The sequence below is a fragment of the Squalius cephalus genome (assembly GCF_949319135.1).
Source record: "Squalius cephalus genome assembly, chromosome: 18".
NCBI classification, from domain to species: Eukaryota; Metazoa; Chordata; class Actinopteri; order Cypriniformes; family Leuciscidae; genus Squalius; species Squalius cephalus.
The window spans coordinates 33,065,441-33,080,604 of NC_137139.1; the positions used below are offsets into that span (position 1 = coordinate 33,065,441).

Below are 15,164 nucleotides of genomic sequence, written 5' to 3' on the forward strand. Positions count from 1 at the left end.
GTGATTTGATTGGCTGTACTCGTTCAGATGAGTGATTTGATTGGCCGTGCTCGTTCAGATAAGTGATTTGATTGGCCATGCTCGTTCAGATAAGTGATTTGATTGGCCGTACTCGTTCAGATAAGTGATTTGATTGGCCGTGCTCGTTCAGATGAGTGATTTGATTGGCTGTACTCGTTCAGACGAGTGATTTGATTGGCCGTGCTCATTCAGATGAGTGATTTGATTGGCCGTGCTCATTCAGATAAGTGATTTGATTGGCCATGCTCGTTCAGACAAGGGATTTGATTGGTCTGTGTCTCTTGCCTGCCAGCAGTAGGAGTTTTTGGACGTTGCCGGTTCGATATCCCTCTAAACCAGCCATCCCAGTATTTCTCGGCTTTAGACAGATCAATTTTCCAGCTGCACACACTGCAAGACTGAAACACACACACACAAACACACACATGCACGTTGATTATGCTCAGTTGTTTATCGTGGGCTGTTTGTTCAGTTGCACATGGATGGGTCAAAGGTTAAATAAGGTTAAATATTGGGTGCATGTGACCAACAGCTGTATTTCAGACTTTATAAAACACATCTGTATAAAAGACCATTTCCACCACGTACGAAAAAAATGCATCCTTTGGTAAATCAAAATTAGGAGATTTAAAAGTATGGAAAATGATGACACTCATAATTATGACTTATCTCCTAATCATGACTTATGTCATAACTGACTTTGTCAATTATGATGTTGTGTCAATTTTGAAAATTATGAGATAAAAAGTCATTATGACAAGCTGAATGTGTCAATTTTAAAATTTATTTAGAAACTATGACATGCTAAGTTATAATTAAGAGATAAAGTCATTATGAAATTAAGTCATAATTATTGCAAAAGGTTTTTGTCATAATTTTGACTTTTTATCTCATGACATAAAACTGAAAATATGACATACTAAGTCACTTAAATGTTAAAAAGTCCTTGAGATAAAAAGTTGAAATTGACATACAAAGTCATAATTATGAGATGATAAGTCATGATTGCAAAATGTTTTGTCTTAATTTTGACTACCTCATAATTTCCATCATGGGAAAATTATGAAATAGTCATAATTATGAGATAAATTATGAAAAAAGGTTAAACATTTTACTGGTTATAATTATGTAGTTTGTCATAATGTCTTAAAACAGAAAATTATGAGAGTCATAATTATGAGATAAGTTATGAGAAAAGGTTAAACATTTAACTGATTATAAATATGTAGTTTGTCTTAATGACTTAAAAATAGAAAATTGACATACTAAGTCATAATTATGAGATAAAAAGTCATGAGATAATAATGCAAATTTTTTTGTCAACTTTGACTTATAATCATGATGCAGTGTCATAATTTCAACATAGTCATTTCATTTTTAAAAGTCATGAAATAGAAAATATGACATAATGATTAGGTCAAACGTCAATTATGATATAAAACATTGAAATGATGCCATATAAAGTCGTAATTAGAAGATAAAAAGTCAAAATTACGAGATAAAAAGAGAAATCATGACAAAAAAGTGATCATTTTGATAAAAAAATTAAATTTATATTAAATATTACATAGTGTGTCGAATAGGCTTCCATAAACCTGCATTAATTTGCATAATACAATAATTAGTGGTAGTATATTTAAGGGAACTATAGTGTGTGTATATATATACAGGTGGTACAGTGATGCTATATTAATTTACCATATTTATACCATGCTACCTCAATGAATACCACATAAATACCATGGTACATATCCAGACTGATGAAAGCATGCGTGTTGAGTTCTGTGTTTGAGAGGCGCTGCTCTCGGCTTTATCTGTGACGTATATTGAGGTCGTGAAACTCGTGACCCTCGACCACACTCTCACAATCACACCTCACGCACACACACACACGCACGCACACACACACACGCACGTCTGAGTGGAGAATGCAAACCAGATGTTACCATCTCAAAACAAATCAATAATAGACATCAAAGAATCCTGAAAAATACATTTCCACCAAAATATGACCAGCACAACTGTTTTCATCATTGATAATAATCATAAATGTTTCTTGATCATCAAATCCTCATATTAGAGTGATTTCTGAAGGATCATGTGACACTGAAGACTGGAGTAATGATGCTGAAAATTCAGCTTTGAATAAATGACACTTTACTGTATATTCACATAGAAAACAGCTGATTTACATAGTAATAATATTTCACAATTTTGCAAATAAATGCTGCCTTGGTGAGCAGAAACATAAAAAAATAAGTCACACTTTAGTTTAAGGTCCAATTCTCACTATTAAAGCTACACTGTGTAATTTTTTAAGTTGATTCTTAGCAAAAAACACTTAGTTCTTTCAAAATGATATGTGCTCATTAATGTGTAATTACTTCTACCAACTAATTAAGTATTCTCGTAAGCGTAGAATCTGCAATTTATAATACATACGAGTGAGTCGCTCGACTGGCGGCAGCCATGTTGCGCCTCCATCTTGAAAATACATTAGCCAAAGAGGGACATACCTGGAAATTTAAGCTTCGCCATTCGCGTTTTGACACTCAGTGGCGCCGTGACGAGATTACTCGCGACTGCCGGCAGATTTGCAATAATACGGCCACTGTAGGAGTTAAAACGCCCTCGGAATGGGAGGGGCTAGACAGTAATATTCAGCTGGTAGTCATAAACAATTTCACCGCTAGATGGGAGTAAATCCTACACAGTGTAGCTTTAACTACGACTTTTCCCTCGATAAACTCCTAATTACTGCTTATTAATAGTTAGTAAGGTAGTTGTTAAGTTTAGGTATTGGGTAGGATTATGGGATGTAGAATATGGTCATGCAGAATAAGACATTATTATGTGTTTTATAAGTACTAATAAACAGCCAATATCATAGTAATATGCATGATTATAAACAACTAGTTAATAGTGAGAATTGGACCCTAAACTAAAGTGTTTCCAAAAAATCTTACAGACCGTGCTTTATTTTTCTTTGCTGTGGATTTGGCAAGTCGGACGTGTTCAGTTCTTGTTGAGTCTTGAACAGTATTGTCACGTCTCTCAGTTTTTAGGGTTAGTTAATGGTTTGGTTTAGAGTTAACAGGTTTATGATTTAGGTCTTTATTTTCAGACCAACAAAAGTTGTTGATCCAAGAGCATGACCGTCTTATAATCGTCTTATAATATGTATATATATACACACATACACACACAAACAGTATGCAAATACATTGTGTGTGTATAATCGTATAAAAATATGATTTTTACCTTTTATTTTCTTTCATTTTATTTTATTCATTTGTATATTCTATTGATTTATTTACTTTATTTATCTGGCACTTTTTACAATACAGATTGTTTTAAAGCAGCTTTACAGAGATAACAGGATAATAATGCAACAAAGTTTGTTTCTAGAAGAAAATAGTGTCACAGTCCAGCTTAAGTAAGTTCATTGATGGTTCATATTTGTTGTAAAAATGTTATTAACTTAGTTCATTTATATATATATATATATATATATATAAATGAACTAAGTTAATAACATTTTGACTGAGCTGGACGATTTTCTCCGGAGCAGTTATTTACATATATAGATATACAGTGCTATGCATAAGTGAATACACCCATGCTAAAGTTGACTAAAAAGAGGAATAAAAAATCATATTTTGGAAATTGAACTTAATGCCTTAATTTAAAAAATTAGGAAAAATCCAACCTTTTAGGACACCAATTTTCTTTGTGAATGAATAATGTATCGTAAATAAATAAATGTTCTTCCTTAAAATACAGGGTGCATAAGTGAGTACACCCCTATGTTAAATTCCCATAGAGGCAGGCAGATTTTTATTTTTAAGTATTTTTTTTTTTTTTTTTTAGGATACTATGCATCCTGATAAAGTTCCCTTGGCCTTTGGAATTAAAATAGCCCCACATCATCACATAGCCTTCACCATACCTAGAGATTGGCATGGTTTTATTTCAGTTAGCCTAATAGCTAGTTTGATTTGCATTGAGAGATGATCTTATGGAAAGTACCCCATGCCAATCTCTAGGTATGGTGAAGGCTATGTGATGATGTGGGGCTATTTTAATTCCAAAGGCCAAGGGAACTTTATCAGGATGCATAGTATCCTAAAAATGAATAATAAAAAAAAATACTTAAAAATAAAAATCTGCCTGCCTCTATGGGAATTTAACATAGGGGTGTACTCACTTATGCACCATGTATTTTAAGGAAGAACATTTATTTATTTACGATACATTATTCATTCACAAAGAAAATTGGTGTCCTTAAAGGTTGGATTTTTCCTAATTTTTTAAATTATTAAGTTCAATTTCCAAAATATGATTTTTTATTCCTCTTTTTAGTCAACTTTAGCATGGGTGTATTCACTTATGCATTGCACTGTATATATATATATGTAAATAACTGCTCTGGAGAAAATCGTCCAGCTCAGTTCTCATGGTGTCAATGCAGGCAGATCAATATTATTGTTGAATATTAAATTAAAAGTTAAATTTAATGTCCCCAACTAAGCAAGCCAAGCCAATGGCAACAAAGGTGAAAAGGCGACAGTGGCAAGAAACCAAAACTTGAATGGAGAAAAACCCTTAGAGAACCCAGGCTCAGTCAGTTCTCCTCTGGCCAATGAACGAACAGTGTATAATTATGATCCAGGCATTACAGGTCTGAAGTCAGATTGGTTCAGAACATTCAGAATATTATCCAGTTCCATCTGGTTTAAAATCGGAGTCACACTGGACGGGTTTGTTGAGGATCAGTGCCGATGGCTGTCGTGTGGATGAGGCCTTCGATGAGAGTCTAGTGGACACAATCTCTGCTGACACTTCAGGGATCGTGGTCAGGTCTAGGCACAGGTATAGTATTAACAGTAGTATATCATAAAGTATATATTCACCTTATAATAAGTATTTTATTTTGGCAGAAACTTTTTACCTCGGTAAAATATTGTAAATGGGAAAGCTAAAGCCTGTACAAATGTAAGAAAAAGCACACAAATGTCCAACAGTGCAGGGATATTGACTGAGATGTTCTTCACCAGCTCGACCACAGAGGGCAGCAGAGACACACTGGACAAAACAACTTGGTTTAACTTAAAAAAAAGTAAGTTACCTGGTTGCCTTAAAATTTTGAGTTCACAGAATTTTTTTTTTTTAGTTAATACAGAGAAGGAGATTTGTTTAATCAACAGAATTTCAAATGATTACGTTATCTGAACCACATTAATTATCTTGATTTGACAAAAGAAAAAAAGTACTGATAAATCATGAAAATATTTTTTTACAGTGTACACACAGTTTTTATGTTACTTTATTAATCAATTAGGCTTATAATGCTAATGAATGATTAAAACAACTGTATATCCAATCTAAAAGCTTTAATAAACAGATTCAGATTGATTCAGAGTCAAAAGAAATATAAGATGCCAATAAACCCAGATGAATTACAGAGCATCTGGAAAGTATTCACAACGCTTCACTTTTTCCACATTTTGTTATGTTACAGCCTTATTCCAAAACGGATTAAATTCATTATTTTCCTCAAGATTATACAAACAATACCCCATAATGACAACCTGAAAGAAGTTTGTTTGAAAACTTTGCAAATGTATTAAAAAAAATAATAATAATAATAAATCACATGTACATAAGTATTGGAACAATAAAAATTTAATTTGTTTTTTGGTGTGTTACTAACGCAAGACAGCAAATAAAATTGGCACATAAAACAAAAAATATTTGAAATTGCATAATTTATTCATGCCGAAATGCACTCTGGGAGTCAGTAATTCTCAGCTATAATTAGCCTAAGTCTAACTAATTATATTTTACAGTGTCATATTTTGAAAACGATAGAGTTAAGACTATGGCAGTCAATACTGTTATAGTCGTAGTTTGTTTGATAGGCTAATTATATTATATTTAGCTATTTGCAGTATAAAGTCACAATTACTTGTGGGAAATGTAAGATTTTCTTTTGGACAGACATTTAGAGTTCTTTTCCATTCAAAAAATTATGAAAAAAGAAACAAATGATTCAGCGCAAGTTGTAATTGTTAATTTAGGTAATTTAGGTTAATTTATTGCCCCCAAACCTTCAACACTTGTTTATCCTTATAGAAAATGAAGGAAGAAGAAAGGGACATTTTAGGTATCAAACTGCAAGGACAACAGCAAAACAAATGTGTACCTTAGTGGTGGGAGTGAAAGTTTGGAATTCTCTGCAAAATGAACTAAAGCAATGTAAAAATATATTTCAGTTTAAAAAAAGATTTAAAGAGAAAACAATGGATTTGTATGAACACTTATAGAAATTGATGATGATGATGATGATGATGATGATGGTTGTGATCATGGTTTGCTTTTGCTTTGGAATCTGTTTCAGGTTGATGTTTTGGTTTCTAGTTTGTTTCATTTGTTATCGTTATGCATTGGCGGGGACTTGATATGTTGAGTTTTTTTTTTTGTTGTTGTTGTTGTTGAGGGGGCAGGAAATATAAGATATTCTTCATCCTGCCTCCTTTTCATCATGGTTTTATAAATTATATATATGAGGATGATGAAGTAAGTTTTGTTGGAAAATATCCATGAATGAAATAAACATAATCAATCAATCAATCAATAAAAAAAATAAATAAAAAAAATAAAAAAAATAGGTGATTTATAAGGAGACGTTTCTTTGTCCCATTACAGGTATTAAATATTCAACATTTAATTAGATATTTTAAACTTATTTACAAAATTAAAACCTGTCTAAAGTGCTTGAGTATAAGCTGAGCTCTGCAGAAAATGCAGGTGCATTTATGTTTACACATCAAGAATAGAGATGCAGTTGCGTTCTGGCGAATTCCCCGCTGAACTGAAGAAAAGCGAGCGATCTGACGCTCACAACTGTAAAATGGCTGTTGATGTTTTGGAAAAATGAGACTCACATCATCAAACTAAATCAATATGTGCGCGCTGAATTCCGCGCGTCACCCCTGCTTCTCTTGCAGCTCGAGCGCGCGCCTGCGCGTGCGCGTATCGGATGCGTATCGTCATTTATTCAAGCATGAGAGGGAAAACACTCCACAGTTTCAGCATCAACCTTCAGAAGAGCACATACACATGATGGACATCGTCTGGACCGATCTGAGAGGCATTAAATAGTGAGTATAATTGTACGAGTAATAATTATTCAAGAAGACGTGTTTGTGGTCCATTTGTGTACTTTATTAATGACTAGCCTATAAATCGATAGTTTACGTGGTTTTGTGTCTAGTCGATAATCTCTGTACATTTATTACCCATTATATACTGTATATCCTCAAATAATAAACATAGACACGCACGTGTGTACATCACTGTCCCTTATTTGAAGAAGTAGACGAGGGAAACGCGTTAAGTTGTTAGAACACATTAGAATCGAATTAAGTGTCACATTATTTTAATGTAGACGATGAGTTCTATTTTCAAAACCCAAAACTGATTGCATTTGTAAAACAGCCAGCATTCAAAACCTGCTTTCATTAGTTTTGTTTCCTTTTTATAAATCAATATGATTACTAACATGCAGTATATAATGACATTTGGTTTAATCACCAAAATGCAAATGGAATGTGGGTTTTTTTTTCAATGTAGTAATTTAACAAATTAATTCAATAACAAACAATGCAAGATAAATTTCAAATGTAGAGTGCATTGCATGTACAGTCATTACGTCAGGAGTGCACTTACAGTACCTAACCGAATTGACATAAAATCATTAAATCATGTCATTTCCATCTATCTAATGTGAACTACAAAGTTTGATCAATGAAGATTGATCTCTCTGATGGCTCTTAATGATTGGTTCTATTTCTGTTTATCCTGCTCTATGTCAATGAATTGTAAATGCTTTTGCATGTTTTAATGTACAGTGTAAACATTTGGTGACCGTATGGCAATGCTCTTAAAACAATTCATTATGCTTGTTTATCCTTTTTTTGGACATTTAATTTAGATATTTCACCCAAAATAATCAAACTATTCGAACATCTAAAGAAGTAAAAGGTTTGTTGAGTAACCCTAAGATCAACCCTGTGTTTACATAATATATGTGTGTGTACTGTGTATAATTATTTTGTATATATAAGTCAAACATATGGCGGTCATGGAGGTTTGCAGCAAATCCACAGACATGAGTCCAGTCCATGACTCTCAATACCTTCAATTGAACCCTGAGATTGACCTCAACCCTAAAGTGGGCCTACACAATGATCTCAAGCCCAATAGCAACTCTGACTCTGATTGGTTGTCAACTGTAGACCTCAGACCAACGGGAGCCAAGCCTAGATTTCTAGGTCTAGCTCCTTACAAGTCTCCCAATAGCCAGAAACCTCTAAAACATGTGTGTCAAATAGAGATTGAACTTTGTAGCCAGTCACCGCAGACTCTTGATTCGAAAGTAACCATCAGTGAATTGGACACAACTTGTCGACTGTTGCCCGGAGTGCCGAACAAGTCCTCCAAGGACTCCTTAAAACCCCTCAACTCTGGGAGAACAGGAGAAGTGGAGGGAGAAAAGGAGGAGAGTGGTGCACCTCAGCAGATCATCTGGGATGAGCAGGGAATGACGTGGGAAGTGTATGGAGCGTCGCTGGATATGGAATCGCTGGGGTTTGCCATCCAGAACCACCTGCAGTGCAAGATCCGTGAACACGAGCGGCGGATCAGCACACTCCGGTCAAACATATGCATGTATATTTTTAATATATATAATATAAATTATGTATAAATATATATACAGTATATACATGCAATATTTAAATATATACATGCATATGTTTGATTTATATATACAAAATAATTATACACAGTACACACACATATATTATGTAAACACAAACTTTTATTTTGGATGCGATTAATCGTTGCCTTGCACTAAAATTATTTTATAATGTTTTAAATGCTTTAACAGAATCTGCTGTTTTTCACTTGACAGATGTGTCGTACCCACAACTAAAACGTAACTAAATCAGAGCTGGATATTCATTTGGATTGGTTTCATGGAATCCCGACCTGCTTTCCTTCATCCGTCCAGAAACGATGAGCCCAAGGCATGCTGGGAATCTGAGTCCAAGCCCTCAGGAGAGCACAGAAAGGGAAACATCTCTTCTGGAACCAGGACAAGACTTGGAGAGAATCATGGGATTGAGGTAGAAGCTAAAGAGCTAGAGGAGAGATCCAACTCCAGGGAATCTGCTGGCCATGTAAAAACACTAAAACACACAGCATTAGCTACCAATCCAGCCGCAGAACCCCTCCCTGCCTCGAGAATACCCACCATGCACTCGGCTACGACCAAGCAAGCCACTGCGAGAACAGTCAACACATCTGCTATGACTAAAATAGCATCAAATCAACCAACCAAAGCAACTGCTCCTGGAATCGAGGTCTTAAGTTTATCCACTCAGCCTCAACCCAGTGGGCCAAAACTCAGATCCCCAAATGCAAGCCATGAGAAGAAGCTACAAGCGAGTGCAAAAACATTTTCCAAAAACATCCAAAAGACGGCCTCAGCATCTCATATAATGGGCTCCGCAGACTCCCCACAAAAGATGCTTCACAAAACCACTTCTGCATCACAGATTTCCTCAAACGACTCTCCCAAGAGTCTCAACCGGGCATCTCTCTCGCACATTCCTCGAGCCACTTCCAGCCCCAAACTTAAACTATCCCACCCTGCATCTCTCAAATTGGACAAAACCGAGCGGATTAAAAGAGTTACAGGCAAAGAAGGACCGTTATCGACTTCTCCGAAGGATAAAATGATTGACACGTTGGTGGAGAGCAAACTGCAACTGGGGGCAAAAGCAGCAGGAGAGAGTCATCAGGGACGCCAGGAGCAAGAGATAAAGAGCAGGACTGAGAGAAAAGGAGAAAGGCTAGGAGATGAAAGAGAGGACACTGTCCCTCAGGGACACAATGGAAGAGACCTCACAGTGATGAGCTCGACAGGGTGCAAACAAACCTCCGCTCTGTCATCTGAACAAGCAGCTGAACAGCAGAAAGAGCCTGAAGACAAGACTGACGCATATGTCACAACCCAAGAGAGACACGCAGGGAGCAGTCAGAGACGGAAGGAAAAGGAGGAAGCAAAAAGCGAGGAGAAGAGACAGACAGGAGAGAGAAAGGGGGAATTTGAGATTAAGGACAAAATGGTGACTGAGGCCAAGAAGGATACAGTGATGAACGAAAAGGATAAGACGCCGACATCCAAGCAATTGAACGATGCAGAGACAAAGACAATTAAAGGTTTCCCAATGGATAAAACGTCGACATCCAAGCAACTGAACGATGCAGAGACAAAGACAATTAAAGCTTTCCCAGTGGATAAGACGCCGACATCCAAGCAATTGAACGATGCAGAGACAAAGACAATTAAAGGTTTCCCAGTGGATAAAACGCCGACATCCAAGCAATTGAACGATGCAGAGACAAAGACAATTAAAGGTTTCCCAGTTGATAAGACGCCGACATCCAAGCAATTGAACGATGCAGAGACAAAGACAATTAAAGGTTTCCCAATGGATAAAACGCCGACATCCAAGCAACTGAACGATGCAGAGACAAAGACAATTAAAGCTTTCCCAGTGGATAAGACACCGACATCCAAGCAACTGAACGATGCAGAGACAAAGACAATTAAAGGTTTCCCAATGGATAAGACACCGACATCCAAGCAACTGAATGATGCAGAGACAAAGACAATTGAAGGTTTCCTAGTGACCGAAACAAAGGACGCAGCACTACAGGCGGATCTGCACCCAGTTTACGTTGACGTCGAGGTCCAGGCGGTTATGGAGGTTTGCAGCAAATCCACAGACATGAGTCCAGTCCATGACTCTCAATACCTTCAGTTGAACCATGAGATTAACCTCAACCCTAAAGTGGTCCTACACAATGATCTCAAGCCCAATAGCAACTCTGACTCTGATTGGGTGTCAACTGTAGACCTCAGACCAACGGGAGCCAAGCCTAGATTTCTAGGTCCAGCTCCTTACAAGTCTCCCAATAGCCAGAAACCTCTAAAACATGTGTGTCAAATAGAGATTGAACTTTGTAGCCAGTCACCGCAGACTCTTGATTCGAAAGTAACCATCAGTGAATTGGACACAACTTGCCGACTGTTGCCCGGAGTGCCGATCAAGTCCTCCAAGGACTCCTTAAAACCCCTCAACTCTGGGAGAACAGGAGAAGTGGAGGGAGAAAATGAGGAGAGTGGTGCACCTCAGCAGATCATCTGGGATGAGCAGGGAATGACGTGGGAAGTGTATGGAGCGTCGATGGATATGGAATCGCTGGGGTTTGCCATCCAGAACCACCTGCAGTGCAAGATCCGTGAACATGAGCGGCGGATCAGCACACTCCGGAACTCCATATGCCTCTCCGAACAGTCGCCCGGAAAGGGCAGGACAGGAAAGAGGAAGAGGAATGTCTTCAGATCACTGTTCCCTGGATCTAATTGCTGCTCGAAACCACAACCTAAAGAGGAACTGCCAAAGTGACTCATTTTTTTTGGTAACACTTTAATTTCACTTTAGGCATTCTGCTAACTATAAGTAACTTTGCAACTACGTCAACTAACTAACGAATAAGTAGATTGTCTTCTTAATATCTGCTAAAACTTTATCTTGATGCTCCCCACAGACATTTTACTGACTATAAGTAACTTTGCAACTACATGTCAACTTATTCTATTAACCCTAACCTAACAATCTACTAATACTCTAATGAGAGTTAAGCCGCGTTTCCACCGCAGAAACTTTCCCCAGGAACTAGGAACTTTGGGGTGGTACTCAGTGTGTTTCGACCGCAGAGACTAGGGTCTAAATGAAGTTCGGGGTAAAAATCTCCCCCTCAGAAAGTCTCTGCTGGAGAGGTAGTACTTTTTCAAAGTTCAGGAACCTTCGGGGATGGGACTTGGGTGCTGAACATGCTGATTGGTTGAGTTCACGTAGCATTTTGATTGGTTTTCTCCATGCAGCATTTTTTTTCAACCACCATTTTTAAAAATCTGTTGCGGTGCATGCAGTAAGAGTTGTTTGCTATTCGAATCAACAATGGAGTTTAAAAAATACGAATGATGGACCAACAACGAGGTTCAGGCTTTATTAAGCTTAAATTCAGAGGATGAAATCCAGCGGGAACTGTAAAGTAGCGTGCAGTCCTACGTCACCAAACTAATACGCCTAATCTTCATGGTACTTTAGACCACGATGGAAATGCAGACAGCAACATGTCTGGGGGGAAAAAGTTCCTGGGACAAATTTTTCCAGGTAATTCCGATGGAAACGTGGCTTTAGTTGACATGTAGCTGCAAATTAATGACAGTTAGTTGACATGTAGTTACTTATAGTTATTAGAGTGTGTAAAGTAGTTTACCAAAATAAACTGTAACCCATTTATATGTAAATGTATTATGTGTATAGATGGGGGCTAGACTGGAGAATGTATAGCAGATTCAAAAAAGTCAAAAAAAAATATGTAGACACAAACTATAAGGTCTTGAAATGACCGATTCCCAAAAAAGCGAACTTCATGTAAACTTGCAGTCTCATGGCCTACGCATGTTCTTGACTATGAAGTGCATGAGACTGTAGAGTGTCCCATTTGTCATTTCATGATTCAGTTAATAAGCCCCACTTCTTTGGTCCTGGAGGGTTATTAAATGTCTCTTAAAGTGATAGTTCACTCAAAAAAACAAAAAAAACATTCTGTCATCATTTACTCACCCTAATGTTGTTCTAAACCTTGCATGACTTTCTTTATTCTATTGAACACAAAATATATTTTGAAGAACCTTGGGAACAAAACAGCATTGGACAACATTGACTTCTACTGTATTGACAAAATGGCACTGATGAGACCTTTGTGTTCCACAGAAGAATGAATCTTATATAGTTTTGGATGGATATGAGTATATTTCATTTTGGGGTCAATTATCCCTTTAGGACTCATTCTCTTCCTCAACAAACTCCATCTTTCAGATATTGTTCTGGATCAATGTGTTCACACAGTTTGTGTTTGTTGGGGCAGAATGGAAACTGCAATTGTGTTTCCCATTTCTAAAGCCAACATCCAACATTAGAGTATTTGAAATGTTGGTATTAGTTTGAAGTGATGTGAACTAGCCTGTTAGACTGAGTTAATGCGTACACTTGAATATTAATCTACAAGTGAATCGTTCACTATTACGGAACTTTATTGAAAGTTCAATGACTTTTTTTTTATTTTGCACAGGAAAAAAGTGTCTACTGTCTTCACAGTATTAACTGAATGTCACTTTATTTAGCTAGACATTTTCAAAACCAACTTTTTTATCACGTTTCTTTGTTCTTTTTTAATAGAAAAATCTACTTTGTAGATTTAATCTGAGCACTGGGTTGAAAACAGTTTCAGTATGATAATGTTTTTAGGGACGTTGAAGGTTTTTTCAGAATGGGTAATTACTGTCTAAATGAGAGCATTGATCATGTCCGGTCACTTTGTACTAGAGCTGCACGATTCTGGATAAATTGATTTTTTTCAAACACAGATCACGATTCTCCTACGATTCTGCACAGAGTACTGAATGAAATAACATGTAATTACTAGAGGTTCTGACAAAATATTAATTTCTGCAGTCTATTTAAAATGTTTAATTAGAGTATTTTTTTTTTTTGTAATTGGTTGAATGAATGATTCAATGACTCCCTCATAAAGACTTGTTTCATTACTGGTGATAAGCAGGTGACTTGACTTGATTACTGGATGAATTTGTGTTTTTTGAACGAAATATTGAGTGAATGATTCAATGACAAATACATTTTAACAGTCACTTGTCGCCACCTACTGGTGTAATGATGTAATGAAACAATCGTTATTTGAAGTACCAAGTTACTTTCAAAAAGTGATTTGGTTTATTTTGATCACTACCGTAGTCATCAGTGTTTATATCCGAACTATAAACTTTTATCCCAGTATTTCTTTGATAATTTGAATTTTTGTAACAGAAATAAGGATACTGTTTGTGAAGCTGTTTCATACCTAAACATGAGGTCAGCAGATTTGAATGCTCCGGTATGATTTTGCCAAAAGTTTAATAGACACAGTAAATTGAATCGTTGTCATTTAGGAATAATCATGTGAGTGTTTGAATCGAGACCACAATATTTTAACGATTAATCGTACAGCTCTATGTACTCACTTACATACACCTGAACAACTTCAAGCACTGGTAGTTGTAGTTAATGCTGGCATATGTTAATCTCTCTTGAAAAAGAATGACTTTCAGTTGCTTTATCACTGCAAAAATGCCTTTAGAGATACACAATGCTGGGCTGATAATCACTATAGAGCACTTTAATGGAATAAAATAATGATTGTGATGTTCTACATTATGTGATGTGTCTGATGTTAAAGCCTCAAGTCTTGCACAAACAGAAATACAGTTAAAACACCTTGTGTTTGAGCCTGGTTCTTGTTTTCTTAGCACTGGTGTGTGATTTCATGTTATTTTTACCGAGGTACCAGGACTTGACTGAATGAGGTCTTTGTGTTTCCGCCCAGAGCTCTTAAGTGAAGTCTACTGAATATTTTATCTTTTCCGTGTGAGGGAGCAAGACGTTGATATCGACGTAAATTGGGTTATCTTTGTTCTAAATGATGTCTGAATTGAGTCCAGCTTTAAATATTTCAGTCGAGCTGCGTTGATATTGTATCTGCAGCACTCAGAGTAAATCAAACACACAGGTGTATAGCACACACAGTCCTACTGAGTCCTGTGTTCAGTCGACATTATGGACCCTACCGAGCATCTGCCCTACTTAGTTCAGAGAAATGGTGTAATATCTCTCTCTTTTATTTCTGTTTTGTTCTCTTTATAGATGTGCTGATGTTCCTCAAACATCCCGGTTAGTGTTTGTTCAAAACATCAAACACTTAAGTATAAGTAAGTAAATATTAAACTTCTCCAATTCGACACAAACAATAAAACACAAACTCCGTTCAGACTTTAATTTGTGGAATTTCAATTTAAAGTTCTATTTTTGCTTTATTTCTTTAGAAATGTAAGGTTTGAAAATCTCCTAATGACTTGACATGTCATTAACGACTAATGAATATTC

At 36.4% G+C, this 15,164-nt stretch overlaps 2 protein-coding genes across 2 annotated transcripts; both read left to right on the top strand.

Moving 5' to 3' along the window:
- Window positions 1-7,056: 7,056 nt before the first annotated feature.
- On the top strand, window positions 7,057-14,501 carry LOC307146157 (uncharacterized protein). Its single transcript, XM_079850016.1, has 2 exons — window positions 7,057-7,184; window positions 8,999-14,501. Exon 2 carries the CDS (start codon window positions 9,063-9,065, stop codon window positions 11,562-11,564), a length of 2,502 nt encoding a protein of 833 aa, XP_079706142.1. The 5' UTR covers window positions 7,057-7,184; window positions 8,999-9,062; the 3' UTR covers window positions 11,565-14,501.
- On the top strand, window positions 8,168-9,026 carry LOC307146301 (uncharacterized protein; the record flags this gene model as incomplete). The annotated part of the gene is made up of 2 exons (XM_079850199.1): window positions 8,168-8,739; window positions 8,999-9,026. The coding sequence occupies 2 exons, from the start codon at window positions 8,168-8,170 to the stop codon at window positions 9,024-9,026; spliced, it is 600 nt and encodes a 199-aa protein (XP_079706325.1).
- Window positions 14,502-15,164: the final 663 nt, after the last annotated feature.